Source organism: Periplaneta americana, chromosome 8 (genome assembly GCF_040183065.1).
Source record: "Periplaneta americana isolate PAMFEO1 chromosome 8, P.americana_PAMFEO1_priV1, whole genome shotgun sequence".
In the NCBI taxonomy this organism is placed as follows: domain Eukaryota; kingdom Metazoa; phylum Arthropoda; class Insecta; order Blattodea; family Blattidae; genus Periplaneta; species Periplaneta americana.
In genome coordinates this window covers 168,605,920-168,621,960 of record NC_091124.1, presented here as the reverse complement: position 1 = coordinate 168,621,960, position 16,041 = coordinate 168,605,920, and the positions used below count along the sequence as shown (strand labels likewise).

The following is a 16,041-nucleotide window of genomic DNA, read 5'->3' as shown; positions in this document are numbered from 1 at the left end:
TTTTTTTTAAGGGTATCTTAACAGTCCTTTAAATGTTAGGCTGCTTTTTAAGACGAGTATAATTTTTATAAGTACCGGTATATTTTAAGGTAAAAAACATTATCTTATATTCAGGCATGTATAGTGCATCAATTTTCTTTTTCCCTTCAATTTCACATAACAATTCAATTAAACTACAGTCTTATTCAGAACATAAGAAAATGTAAAACTTTTTATTAAATAACAAATACATACAGGAACTGTAGATGACAAGATACAGTACAATAAGTTTACTTTGAATTTTAATAGGAAATATTACATGAACGCAGTGAATAGTATAAAAGAGGATATCGTAGTCTCGAACTTACGCTTTGAATTCTTCAAGCACACATACTTCCACTTGGCCAAGCTTACCTATCTTCTGCACTAATGTTATGAGTCTCAAGTTTGTTAACTATTTCATTAGACAGTGATGTCATGTCACTCAAAGTTAAATGTCTCTTTTTAAGAAAAGTAAGTCTCTGGCCTTTTTTTTTTTTTTTAACTGATGGCAGGTATTTGACTGATCATCATACACCCATGTGAATGCAGTTGAAGGATACACGGGAAAAACGAACAAGGTCACAATGCTGTTAAGGGTGATGTCATTATATAATTCACTGTATTACTACAAACTTTAGTGTTATTTTTACCAAAAGTGGTAAAGGAGAATTAAAACCACGGATACACTCATCATTTCCTTCATTTCAAGTAGAAACATCAATAGATTTAGCAGTAATATACTGAAATAGATCATTATCTCACTCTTAGTGAAAAGGGTTTCCCCCCTCCCCCCCCCCCCCCAATGCCACCAGGTTGTCTTTTCGACATTTCTGGTCTTCTCTCCTGGCTATGGCTTAGTTGTAACCCACTTCTGAGGTTGGGGCGCCTGGAAGGTGGAGTTACATTACCCCGATGATGTGATAGGATGATTATGATAATGTGGTGCCAGGAGAGGTCTTAAATCTAAACTTAACCTAAATTCCATGGACGAGCACAGGAATAATCCCCTTTAAGGAAAAATTCCTGTGCTCTAACCGGGAATCGAACCCGGGACCTCATGAACTATTGCCAGAAGCTCTGACCACTAGACCATGAGGCTGGTCCTTAGTGAAAATGTGACATTGTTCGTTTTTCCCGTGTATCCTTCAGTTGTATAGACCAATTTACCAGCAGAATTATTGCCCAGTGTGCACCATAGGACATTGATCTGTGCTACACCGCGATGAGATGAGATGATGATGGAGATTTGTTGGGATGTCACCGGGTAACCGGAACCAAAATATTGATTACAGTATTTTCGAATGAATTTTAGGCAAGGAATAACATTGTGCTGCTCTCTTCCACGAATTACGGACCTCCTATCTAGTAACAAACAATACGTATGTCGCGAATTTTTTATATCCTTAAGGTTTTTTTTAAATTTACTGTAACTCATTCGGGTGCTTTTTCGAGCTGACATTAAATGGACACTTTGTGGGACTCTGTGACTTGTGGCCCGCACGATGCACAGCCTCCCATTAAGAAGGTACTATGTATATTGACAATAGAAGAAAACATTTTTATCCTAGGTAGAGTAAACGCAAGAAGAGCTTGCCACGGAAAGCTGCACGAACTTTCGGAAACGTTCTGGTACACTTGACCTCTGTTCGATTGGATTGGCAAACTGTCGTCAGTTCTCAGTCGTCTGCTGGCTTGATGTTTCGAGTGAGATTTATCACAGGGCATGTAACGGAACCTAAACCTTGTTGCAGAGTAACTAATAACATAACATTGTTGAAAATACAGAAGCACGAATTCTTTTACATATAAAATCACTGAATGAAATTACAAAGGTGTTATAAGAAATATGTGATCATGTAATAATTGATATTTGACGTTGTAATAAAACACTAATACTATGTGATTTTATTAAAATGTTCCGATAACTAGCGTGGTACTATGGTCGATTTATTTTAATCTGTATATACTCCTTACATTACGAGCGGTGCCTGTTTCGTTTTTCATACATTTATAAATGTTATAAATAATTCCCTAGTTTGACTGTGTAACGTTTTATTAGCACTTCCTAATTTAGAGCCAACGGGGGCATTGTTAAGTACATAGAATGTTATACAGAACTCTTTTATTTTACAAACACATTTTGAACTATATAAAAATCCTGATATGAGGGATAAAATGCAGAATATGTAACACATATGCTGGCTTCTACCCACTCTGCACAATACATTTCACGATACGAACAGCTCAAGACCATGCTTTCGAATGCGCCCTGTAATCAGCATTATGTCATTCATAGCAGCCTGTGATGAGCATGACGGCACGAGGACCGAATATCGTTCTCTGCACATCAGTCAAATGGGCAAGCTTTCTTTGCACTTCCTCTAGGATTAAAACCCATGACAGGTTGTCGTGAAACACTGAAACTTCTTATCGTAACTGTTGTATATGCTTCAGCAAGTTATTAACAGTACTAAATTGGTGGTGCAAGCATGAGCTATTCACAGCTGGAAAACCTTTTATCTGTCTCCATGCTTTGTATATGCTTTCTTGATATCTTTTGCCTGTTTAAGTTAATGCATTATTATGGATGCACTTTACTTTCCTTAGTTTGTTATATATTTTCCTTGGTGAAGTCTTAAAGCAGAAGGTATTAAACCATTAGATTTTCTCCACTGTAAATAGATTAACTGTAAATGTGCATGTTTATTTTCAGGCACGTAAGGTGGAAGTAGCTCTAGTAGATACTAGTGGTCCAGAAGACATCCACATCAATGATGTGTTAGAACGTGAAGGACTGGCACAGTTTATGACAAGCAGACAGCCACAGCCACAGCCACCATCACCCCCAGTCCAAAGGGTAACTCTCTTGCAACAAATTCTGAAGTTTCGTAATAAGTAGATTTTAATGATTTTTAACAATTATTGCCGTTTAATTTTTTTGAAGTTGCTGACTTTCTATCAGAGAAAGAATTTAACTCCATCACTAAACAATTAACACATTCTTTCTCTTACATTTTATTCAGTTTTCTGGAATAGTGATTTTCAGAATGAATGACTGCTCTTCACATGCAGAATTATACAGTTGTTGTGAATATAATGTTGAATTGACATTCTGTATGTTTATTTTCAATCATGTTATATAATCTATTATTAAAACAGCTCCAGTGTCTACTTTAGTTATCTAGAACCTTTCACACTACAGCAGAAAGAAGAAACTACAAAATCAGAATTTATGCAGCATATGATTGTCTAGCGTATCACATATACTATATCAGAATTCTTCGTTCCTATAACTCTTATGAATGCTCAAAACTTATTATTAAATATATCGATTTAAAGAAAAAAAAATTTGAGCTAGGCAAGTTCATGCCAAGAAAGAAGGGAAATTACGTAAAAGTGAACTACTGCGTGTTATTCAAAACATGCAGACTATTGGAATATTGACGATCAGAATAACTCTGTACCAATCCATAATGATATCAAGTGGCATACAAATAGAATTGGTACAACAGTCCTTAAAATAAGAACTCACTTCCTTTCATATCTGGTCTGTACTTATAGTATTATGTCCACTAAACGTTCTTCCTCATTAGCATAGCAGAGTTTGCATTTATAATTGAATAGCTAAATGGAAAAATGTCGGAAGCACCAAATTAAAATTTTACAGTAACAGAAAAAAATAAATATTTATGCTTTGCATTGTAACGTTTTCTTACAACCTGCTAGGTTTTACAGCCTATATTTAAGGTTGCACTTCCATTTTCAATCAACAGAGTTCACTACAGTATAAAACAGATACATGCAACATGTTTATATTAAAATATTGCATTAGGAAATAAATTCTCTCTTGCAACATTTTTCTGTTTAGCTATTCAATTATTAATAAAATGCTGTGCAGAAAGTTGGAATATTTTTTTTAAAGGAAAGGATTGCCTTAGATACTAACATAGACAATACTTGCTGGATGTATTCTACATATTATTCATAGAAAATTTCCATTAAATTGCATATATTTACATATTAGCAGTAACTTTGCTTCATACTAATAAAATTAATTATTTGTTAAGTTCTGAAATTTAAATTTTGGCATTCTTATTGAATATTGTATTGTAGTGTTTTGCTTCTGGTGAAGCATTAACAGTGTATTCGCAAGTTGAACAACTTCGTAACACATTTATTGAAATAATTATACCTAATGATCTGTTAAGTTATTTAAATAAACAACTTTTAAACTTGATTATGTTAATATTAAACTGTGATCATATTTCACATAGTAGCAGTAGTAATATATTTTATATCTTCGGCAGTTGGATGATCTCCATTTGTTGTTGTGCATCCCAGTAATATTTTGTCATTTTCAAATTGTTGATCCTTCTATCTTTCTTATATTAGGGTAGAAAGAAAGGTAGACCTTGTCATGTTGCTTTATAGCAGACGTCTCAATAGGGCCTCCTCGGAGCACTTCCTCCTCTCTCTCTCTTTTAATGTAAGAGTGGAACAAGATGCGGGAGCAGTTTGTGTATCTCCGGATGACGTCATTGACTGCGACGTTTGAATAGACATCTACCACTACGATGTTGTCTCCATCTCCGAGGAAAGAATGTCTTTATTACCGCAAATGTATGAAGAAATAAAAGCTTTATTAGGCAAAGTGAAATTGCCGGAGTCCCAAGTTTCAGTGGGTAAACTGTTACCGCTTTATTAATCTAAAATTGTTACCTATTTTGAATCAAGACCAGTGTAGCAAATATAATGGAGTACAGAAGGACTTGAGAAAATAATTTGAGACCAGATTTAAGATTTGGATAGTTCTAATTTAAAATAATTGTGAATTTCTAAGATGTTTTGGTTATTGTTAATTATTGAAAACATTACGAAACATATTATTTAACTATTACTGTAATTAATATATTAATATTGACGTATCGTAAGAATACGTACCTTAACCAACAAATTTAATTGTAATTTAATTATTATTCTTTAATTGAATTTTATTTTATTAGATATAGTATAAACTTAAAAAAAAAAAGAGATATCAAAAACTATTTACTAGAAATGAAGTATTGTTGTTTAGTCAACTGTCCGAAGACAGGTCTGAACCTCAAATATGACACAAACAAGGCACTGCTTATGAGGCAACTAAGCCAGGAGATAATGGAGTAGGGTGGCCAGTTCCTTGTGCTTAAATAATTACGTAACATGTATGGTTCTTCATGGTTCAGGTGTTTTCTCTTTACTCATTAATATATAATTATAAAATAAATTTATTATTATTATTATTACTACTGCAAGCTACTTAAGAAATTTTATTCCTTCCGAAAACAACCGTCTATTGTGACATTACAACTCAAAAGTGTAGCTTTGTGGAATTTCTCCCGCAACAGTTACAACTTAGCTCGCTCATGCGTGTGACATGAATGTGATCTGCTATCTTCGGGTGTTGCGCTAATCTCTTCAGCTGACTATGCTATCTACATTTGCTCTCTGTAACAACTTTTATGCGTTGGCCTTGAGATGCCTGCTTTATAGTATGCAATGTGGAGATATAAATATGAATACTTTATGCAGGTGGGCTGCCAAACAATCATGTCCTATATGCAACAGGAGAGGGCTACTGCTTCACTGTGTGGGAATTCAGGAATTATGACACTGTCATTGACTATATTCTGCTATGATTTACCTGCACTGGCAAGTTATAGGGATTCTTGTAAATTAATTTTTTTTTTTTTGCTGTTTTTAATCAATCTCTTAGCTGAATAGAAGGAAATTTTACGACTAGTTGTATGTTTTATTCTTGGGCCTTTTTTTTTTTCTAGGATATCTGTCCTCTCATTTCCTTCTAATCTACAGTGTGAAGGTGTCCACTGCAAAGCAATTTGTTTTGTAGTTGTGGTAATAGTTTTAATGACTGATGAATTTCACATAGACTGCTGTTTGATAGTTTGAATGGCTAACAAAGAGTTAACACAATCTACTGCTTTCTTAAAATACTAGATTCGATATAGTAACTGTTTCAATGCTGATATTTTACCTTAACTAACTACTTTCGACATGGTGTTCATCATCTTCTGAATTCTAGCGGGGTTCCACACTATCTTCCGGTCTTGTGTGGTATGTTTATGATTAGTAATGTTGTGTTGAAAAGGATGTTTGTTCTGAAATTCAATTGAGTATTGAGGATGTTGTATATGTTTTTGTATGTCTACAACACATCAGAGCCATACTAAATCACACAACAATAATTCAACCTACACAGAACACATCACAAACTCCATCACAATTATGGCAGTGTAGAAACAGAAATGCAAATCCTACACAATGAACCAAAAAAAGCCAGGAACTCAACACACTAGAACAGTGGTCGTCAGCACTCACTGAAATGGGTAAAGTGTATGTGGTGCAAGGAATTATGCTCCATAGTGCAGAAGGGATAGGGAGACAGCATACCGCCAGCAGCCACGGTTGCACGCTGTTGCTGTAAGAGACTTGTAGGTAAGAGATGCTAGCTCGAAAGTGCAGTGTGCTGATGACCGTTGCACTAGAACAAAATTAAATTTATAGATATACAAAAACACACGCAACACGTCCTCAATACTCAACTGAATTTCAGAACACACCCTTTTCAACACACTATTATCAATCATAAACATATCCCACTAAGAAACTGGAAGATAATGTGGGGACATCCATTAGAATTCAGAAGATGATGATGAACATCACTTCGAAACTATTCAATTAAGGTAAAATACTTTTATAGTTTAATATTAACAAAGTGAAATTTATAAGTCATTTATTGAAATAACTTTATGGATCATTAGCGATAAATAAGTGCTTTAAAAGAAATGAAGAATCAAGGAAAATACACTGACTAGCAAAAAAAGTGGGTCACATCATAAAAACTGAATCATTGTCAATAAACCACCAATTTAGACAGAATATTATTAAATTTAATAAGTTTTATGGCTAGAGAAAGAAGTATTCAACATTTTTGGAGTTGAATACGATGTTAAGATGTCATAAAGTGCCTTGCTACCCTTAAGCATCAGACTATGTGCATTATGGTTTTACAACACAGACCAATAATGAAATCTTTCAAGTTTTACAATTGTGCAGTGGCTGCTATTGATGAATTATCAGTGTGTAGCATATTTTCTGTCATAAGTTAAATATTTTTCTTCAGTGTCCATTTTAAATTTGTTAAGTTAAGATGTCTCTTATTCAAGAAGAAATTGCAAGAGCTGTTGCATTAGTTGAGGGTGTATGAATCATTTGTTTTGTGACTAATGCCATCGGTGTGTCTTTTGGAAGCATCCAACATGCTTTATGGCGATTCTGTGAGCTGGGTACCTACTTAGAGCTATGCATACAGCAACATTCAGCCTGCCTGACCTGCTTGGACTGGTGAACAGGCAAGAGCGTATTTAACCCAACAGTAGAAGCAAGTTTATGTGTTGTGTTGTGTGTCGGGTTCCACGTGAGCTTGCTCCTAGGATGGCAGGCTCTTATCGCGCCTCTTCTGTTTTGTTTTACGTGTAGTTAGCTTTCACAGTCAGTACTGGATTCAATAAATATAAAAGTTGTGTCTAAGATAACTAGTAACTTTTTATTTTATTGTTAATTTCTAAGTTTATTTGTCGTAGAACTTCAATTTTTTAAATAGGTCTAAATACATGCTGTTTTTTTAAGGAGAAAAAATATATCCAATAGGGCCTGTCCTAACTTTAAGAATTCTTCCCCTTCCACAATAGAAAATGGTCTCAAGTCTTTCACGCACATTTCCACACACCTTTCCACTAAAAAATCTTTATCAGTTTTCAAAATATTTTAGCTGTCTTGAACATTTCTTTCCACTTTACATAATATATGACGCAACATGCCTGAGGTACCTGTTTTCAACTTTTAAAATCTTTCCATACATATTGCTTTTCGCAGAACCCTCTGGTTTTAGTGTTTCTTTTTCATTTACACAAGAGAATTTTTTCCAGGCTTCAGATCCAGTCCTATTTCCATTAACCAAAACATAGTCTCCTCTCCGCATCTTAACTTGTCTTGCACTTGTTGAGAATACATAGCGTACAGTTAAACTGCACACAAGCTTCATAACAACCCAATGAGCTCGCTTGGGTCATACTATGCTTGGTATGAGAAGGAGCGGGTACTGCCAGGCAAGCTTGCGCTCGGCCTGTTGTCTACTTGGTCAAGAGCGGAATGTCAGACGTATTCTGAATGACACGGGGCAGGCAGGCTTGAAAGGGAAAACGCACAGCTCTATACCTACTACAGACATTGGAATCATGCCATGATAGGTCTACATTCACCAGAGATAACAGGTTTCAGGTTCTTCATATCTTACGATATTTCCACACGACAACAGTCCAAGCCAGAAATCGTCTCGAAACAGTGAAGAAGGTCACTGCGAGTGAGAGGAATGTTAGACCAAGACTCTGGGAAGCCAGTTCGACCTCAAGAAGACCTGCAGTTTCTCCATAGCTCACCCCCAGCATGGGCAGCAAGATTGTAGTTTGGGCATCAACACCAGAATTGGACTGTGGACTAGTGTCAACAGTGCTGTTCACGGATGAGTTGCTGTTTTGCTTCCCCTCACCTGATAACAGAGAGAGTATGGAGAAAGTATGGGGAGCAATATTCAGCTTGCAACTTCTTCAGACAAATGCTGTTTGGAGATGGCTGTGTCGTGATATGGGGAGATATCAGTTTTGGAGCCCAAACAGAGCTTGTTTTCGTCGGTGATGACACTCTGAATGCACACTGATACATGCAGACCATGTAATCCCCTTCCTCAGTGGAAATTTCATCCTTATGCCCAACCCTATGCGACTGACTACCTTCGCGACATCGGGATACCAACCTTGGACTGGCCAGCACGCAGCCCAGATTTAAATTCTGTTGAAAACCTGTGAGATATGCTCATCTGAAGTGTCTGACATTGCAACTTCAATGTTCTGAACGAAATGCAGGTAGCATTATAGGAGAAGTGGAATCTCATCCATAACATTGCAAGATCTGGTGGTCAGCATGGCATGACGGAAAACATCATCGCCACTAGAAGTGGTTGTTTAGTCAACTGTCCGAAGACAGGTTTGGACCTCACATGTGATATCAAGAAGGCACCACTTATGAGGTAACTAGGCCAGGAGTTCCTTCCCCCCTCCATTGCACACATCACCGACTAGCTACAAATAACAGGTTTCAGATGCATACAAACAATTGTTCTTCCTCTGATACATATTGTCAAATGAGGTGTACTGCCTGATAACAGATATACATAGCAGCCAGAACCTTAATCAGAAGACACTAGGAATGATAACTCACAATATTAGGGCAAAATACGCGCACAGTGACAATTTCAGTGGCATACTCAAGTGTTAATGCAAGTCATTGCCTCAATAACTTCATGAAATGCATTACTTGAAATTTTGCATAAATAACAGAACTTTAGAACTTCAAAATAAATTGCAAACAAAAAGCATTTTCATGATGGGAATGAAGTGCACAGGATACATATTTACTTCATTTTACAATATGCCTTTGTCAGAATGTAGAAAAATAAAGTAGAAGCTATAAAATTATTATAATTCTTTAAAATATTAGGTGATCCACTTTTTTTGCCGATGAGTGTAATTATAATTCATTAATTATATTTATTTTAATTCTAACATTTGACACTAAACAGATCACTTAAGTTATATTAGATATGACTATTGTGATTATGGTTATTCCTAATAGAACATCATGATACATGTATAATTGAATCGCACTTTTTAGAAAGGAACTAAGTCAAAATTTGCGATTTTTATTTTAACTGATGATTTACTTTCAATGCGCATTAATTGGCGGAGAAAAACACTTATCAAACCTCTCCACCTTTCTTTCTGTCCTAATATAAGAAAGATAGAAGGATATTTATATACGGCGCTGGTAAACTGGTATTTATTCATAAAATAAGTTTCTTTTGCTCTTCAGAAAAGTAGCATATTTTGACTTAGTTCCTTTCTGAAAAGTGCGATTCAATTTTATTTCTATTATGTATTAAAAGTATCTATTATATTTCAGTAACTGGAAAATTGTATAGAATTTGACGTTATCTATAAGTTAAAAGATCACGATAAATTGATTTATACTGTATATTTCAACTTTATGTTAGAGGATATTTGCACCTGTAAAATTCATACCTTAAAATTTTCGTTGTTTTTTTTTTTTTTTTTTTTTTTTTATAAAACTGTGAACTTCAAGTATGGTAATACTGAACTATTGACATTTTTAATGTATTAATTTTCTTTCGTGATTTGAGGAAGTAATGTGCATATATGTGTCAATTAATGTGACATTTTATTATGTGTGGATCTCGCACATGATTAGTTGAAAGTGCCAAGTTTGACTTAAGGTTGTGGCAGAATCTTCCAATTATTACAATGCAGTCACTTATGAATGGATCGCACAGTCTGTGGAATAGTGTCATGCTTTTTGTTAGGAGCCCTGCATGTTTGCATCAGATGTTGGCTTTCACTTATTCAGTGCTTCACAGTAATATTATGCACTGTTAAGTTCCTCACGTCTTGGGTTTCTGCCATCATGGAGAATTGCTCCGAATCAACAGACATAATACGGTTCGTTCTCTCATCGCAGCTTCAATCTGTCAGAATGCTTCCTATGAGGTTTATGAGGAGGTTGGTTGCGTCTCTTCTGATGGCTCTACTAGACGGGCTGATATCATCATAATTGATCGGCAGAAGGATAAGGGTGTCATTCTTGATCCCACAATCCATTTTGAGATGCATGAGCAACAGCCACGAGAGGTGTGTCGTGAAAAACAAGTCATATATGAGCCTTGTTGTCAGCATCTTGGAGCACAATACCACATCACACATTGGACAGTTTTTGGGCTCATGTTCGGTGCCCGTGGCACGATCCCACGTGAAACTTTAAATCAACTTAAACAATATAAAATTTCTGATGCAATGATTGATGCCATAGGATCTCACGTGTTAAAATCATCCTTAGCTATAATTAGTAATCATTTGTACCCAACAAAATTTTTATTGTAAATGATTTCCTACATTTTCTTATCTTAATGTTTTTTCTTTTTCTTTCCAAATGTCACAAAATTGTTTTGTTTACTTATTATTCTTTATGAATTGATTAGTAGGCCGATCTATCGAACCCTTATTTAGGGCGGCTTTTGTTTAAACAAATTTCATAGAGCAGCGTTTCTCAAACTTTTTTACAGTGGGGACCACTTTTTTTTAAGTCAGAACAGTTCCGCGGACCACCTTGCTCTTGTTCCCTTCAAAAGCAAATTTATCATTTTTGTAGCATATTTTAATACCAGTATACTTATATTCTGAAATATAATTAATTAATTAATTAAAATTGATTTAATTCAATTGATTTTATATTAGTGTTAACTAATTAAGTTAATGTTAATAGAAGAAAATTCATTTTCGTTTTTTTTAATAATTGAAGGCTATTAGAGTTTGGATAATCTTTAACTTAGATTAATGAGATGGATGAGCCTGCTGATTCTTGCATAGTTCTGTATTTGAATGTATGGTGGTAAGCTTAAGTCGGAGATTGTCACATACATCGAGTTGACTTCGGTACTTTGTTTTTATTAGAGTTAGTGATGAAAACCCTTTCTCACACAGATACGTAGAAGCGAACTGAATTATAGTCTCTAAAGCACCATTGTACAGTTTACTATATTCTCTTTTCACTTATAATGAGGTCTAGAAATTAACCATTCCTTCCGCTTGGAATTTCATTTTAAGTCCGGTGTCACTTTCTCTTTCACTAAATGAAAGTTTGTTATTTTAATATTGCAATGAAATGGTTCACAAACCCATGAAAATTCGTCATATTTACTCGGAAAATAAATGTTATATTGTGACATGAGTTGTATTATTGGTGTGTGACGTACAGTCCATGACCATTTCAATGTGCAGACTGGGTATCGGCAAAACTATTAAGAAAGTTATAACTATAATCTTTTCGCTGTAAGAAAAATCCTAATGTAAACAATAGCATGTGACTGAAGTGAGGCTTCATTGGTCACTGTTTGGCGCCATAGATTCTCAGTACATGTTCCCGCCTACTGTTGTACATACTGTTTCATGTTAAACAATTCCCGTTACTCGTTACACAGGCTTAACCTCACTACTATGCATTCATTTGTTTAGGAAACATTTCTTTATAATTACTGCAATTAAATTATTTTTAAGTCTTATGTCTTCACAATGGACAGTTGAGGATACAAAAGCCATATCTCAGTACCACATGCTTTCGTGAACAACTACGAGCTCGAGTGACGCCAACTTGTTACAAGAACAGACTACCTCAGTATTACCGTTGGTATTCATCCGCGTTCATAGTACATAACAAAATATAAAAGTAGCTTTTCTTTTACATAGCGTTTTACACATGAGTGTAGTTAAATGTTTCCTCGTATTTAACAACTAGAATTTCAATTTTTTATTATCAAGTAATACAAGATTGTGGTTTCCAAATACGAACTATATTTTCCTGCGTCGTGTGCGTGTTTCGACTGGGAGCCAATCACGGGTATGACAGCAACGTGCTTATGTTTACATTAGGATTTTTCTTACAGCGAAAACAGTATACATGAAAAGGTTTGGTACTTTGATCCTCTGTTATGAATTCGGATGGTCCCTGGCTGGGTTACAGGCATGGCACTTAGATGTGCAGGGAAAAGATGGCGAGAAACACTATGGTCATAGTGCTTTAAATCTCTCTTTTGTTACTGAGAGTAGAGTTGGGTAATAAAATTCATAAAATGTCAGTACTGCGAGGAAAAAGTGAAAGGCGATTGCCATGTATCATTTCTAAACTCTGAGATTTTCAGCTATAGCGTGATATGCAATTCGTTTGAATTTTATTTTTTGTAACGTTTTTTTTAAAGACCACAAGGGCAGACTTCGAGGACCACAGGTGGTCTGCGGACCATAGTTTGAGAAACACTACATTAGAGGATGTAGTGTTGGTTAGTAGATTTGGATACAGACTTTTTCAATACTGCTGTTGGCAAACTGACCTACTGTTGAAAAAAGTGCACAAAAATATTTAATTATGAGGAAACATAGTTCATGTTCACTTTTTCTTGATATAATTTCAATATTTTTAGAAATACAGTAGAACCTCTGTTAACCATGGTAATGAAGGGGATGAACTGAACGGTTAATCGAAAAAATCGGATAATCCGTACCTTAAAATATTTTCGTAAATTAAGTGATTCGTAATTTCCTCCGTGGTTTTGTGTTTAACAAGCTAGGCAGAGAATCAGAAGTTCACTAATTTAAGTTCGATTGTCAATAAAGTGTTTTTAAGGGGCAAAGAAACTTCTTGTAATGGCTGTCAGCGGAAAGGTAGGAATAGTAGAGATCTCATGTAGTAGATTTACATGCTCTATATATTTTATCCTTGATTTCTATTAAATCACGCACAGTTGTAGTATCAGTTTCGTATTCTGATGCGAGATGAGCCACAGTTTCTCTTTTCCAAACCACTCAATTATTACACTTTATCCGATACTTAGCACAACACATTTTCTTTTGACAATTACGGAATTATTTTATATAGAAGTTGTACAGTGCGGCAATTCGAACAATAGACCAAACTGTGTAAGTGTAAACGCTTGTAATAACACTCCGTAGAAAAAAAAATACGTATTAAAATAACGTACAGTAGTACTTCATATGTTTCTGTAGCAAAAAAAAAAAAAAAAAGAGCGAGAGAAAGACAGTCGGATAATCCGCCAATCGGTTAATAGAGTGACGGATAATCGGGGTTCTACTGTAGATGGTGCTAAGATGATTAAGTGGTTGATTCTCGATGTCTTAGACTTTTGCTGTCATTTATGACTTTTATTTATTTCCGTTACTGAATTTCATTTCTGAACTGTAAGTGCAGTATTCTTTACCCCAAAGATAGGATAAGTAAAGATTGATGAAAAGCAGAATCTAATTTTGATTTGTGTGTGAAACAGCTGGTAAATTTTTACTGAAACCATCTCATTTAGGGGTAAGATTATTTTGTGTGCTATAGACTTACAAACTCTTTAAAATGAAGTCATGGTAAGGATTCGTGCAGTTTTCAGTCAGGTTTGAGCCCTTGTGGCAAGCATGGTAACTAAGCACTAGTTCAGTTAAAAATTGAAGACGCTAGTGCAGATAAGTAACATTATGGTAAGATGGGATGTGTTGCCATGATTCAAGTTCTTATGTTCTGTTTGGTGAAATGGGTGATAAACTTCTGTGTTACTTGACGGATTATTTAAGAAATCATACAAATTCTCAATTCCTTTAATAGTGAGTCTTTGACAATATTGTAGTAAATAAATATAACGATAGAAGGTTTATTATTGTAAGCAGAAGTAATAGTGGTAGTAGTAGTAGTATCTATATATATAATTTGAACTGGTAATGGAAATTGCGGGAAAACGGCTGAACGGATTTTAATAAATGACCCATCATTTTGAAGCTTGGAACCCAAAGTTTTTCAGAAAAATAGTAGTTTTCAGTGAAATATTAATTTTCCTACATTATTTTCCTATTTTCCAAAATCCATCTTTCTTCAGTTTTGAGAACTAATTGCATTTCAGCACGGCCGTGATTTCAGAATAAAACAAAACACGCACTACAATAAACAATAGCTATTACACGAAGGCCATGACCTGCAGGATTGCTGACATATTTAGAGTTCAAATTCAATTCGTTATTAAAAACTTTAAGACTTGATAAAAGTAATTTACATGTCTGATTCTGTGGTGTGTAATTTTCTGAGTATAGCTGTGTATTGGATATTGAAATCTACAAAACTTGAGATAGTTTGATGACATTATTACCGTTAGAAATGAAATTGCATTACAGTTAATGCCATGATGTAACTATTTTTCATTAATTATACATATTAATGCTATACTGATGATATAAAAGTGAAACATTTTGGGAATATATAAGTAGATATAGAGAATGTGTTAAATTAGATCTTCATTTCTGTAATTTACTGAGTGGCAGCTATTATATATATAAAACTACAAAACTTACGTAAGATAATAATATTGTTATTAAAAATCAAATATTTTTATAGTTATTAATCAAGTAGGGTTGGGTCTTTTTCATATACTTAATAGCGGTGTGGTGTAGATACTTCTATCCATCATTCTCTTCAGTATTGGCTCGAGAGAGCGCAAAAATTAAGTTCCCAAGGAAAGAAGGTATTACTTATTGATAAAACAAGAGGCCTACAAAATTTTGTAGTCTTGCGATCATTTCAGCAAGATCTCTTAGCAGGATAAAATGATTTTACCCTCTGCATTTCAAGCTCTACATGCAGCAGCTATACCAAAATGCTATGTCTATTGTTCGAAAGCATAGCAAACTTGACTTTTACAATCCACAATGACCTGAAATAGCATTGCTTTACTCCCACATGAAAAACCCATTGATCGCTCTGACATTGTTACTTGCGTTTTCGCATTGAAACTCAAGATACATAGGATACATTTGGTTCAAGAAAAAGTATTTGGCATAAAAACCATTGAGAGGGAGTATGTTTCATTATTATAGAAACAAATAACTTTCAAAATGTCTGGTATTTTTCATTGAAAATAAATCTGAAAAATTTTTATTTGAACTTATAATGAACTTAGTTTGCAGCATTTGCTGCACAAGCCATTAGTTATTATTATTATTATTATTATTATTATTATTATTATTATTATTATTATTATTATCATTATCATTATCATTATCATTATTATTATTACTGAGAATTAGAAATTACGTCTGTTTTAGGAAGGTAAGAAATTACAAACAAATCTGGATACAGCATAATATAGGCTATATTAAGAATGGATGGGAAAAGAATCTCTCTACAAATTTTTAATTACTAACTCATTGTAAAAAAAAAAAAATTTAAAAAGACATTTAAAACATTTGATGATTTCATTTTGTATGCCGATATTGACCAGTTTGTCTAGAATAG

General features: G+C 34.5%; 1 protein-coding gene across 6 annotated transcripts in view; it reads left to right on the top strand.

Moving 5' to 3' along the window:
* Positions 1 to 16,041, top strand: part of LOC138705231 (tudor domain-containing protein 5-like) — a 245,950-nt gene that overhangs the window by 166,512 nt on the left and 63,397 nt on the right. For all 6 annotated transcript variants that reach the window (XM_069834040.1, XM_069834041.1, XM_069834042.1 and 3 more), the window contains one exon: positions 2,735 to 2,878. In XM_069834040.1, the coding sequence (XP_069690141.1) occupies positions 2,735 to 2,878 (144 nt within the window). The remainder of the gene's footprint in view (positions 1 to 2,734; positions 2,879 to 16,041) is intronic.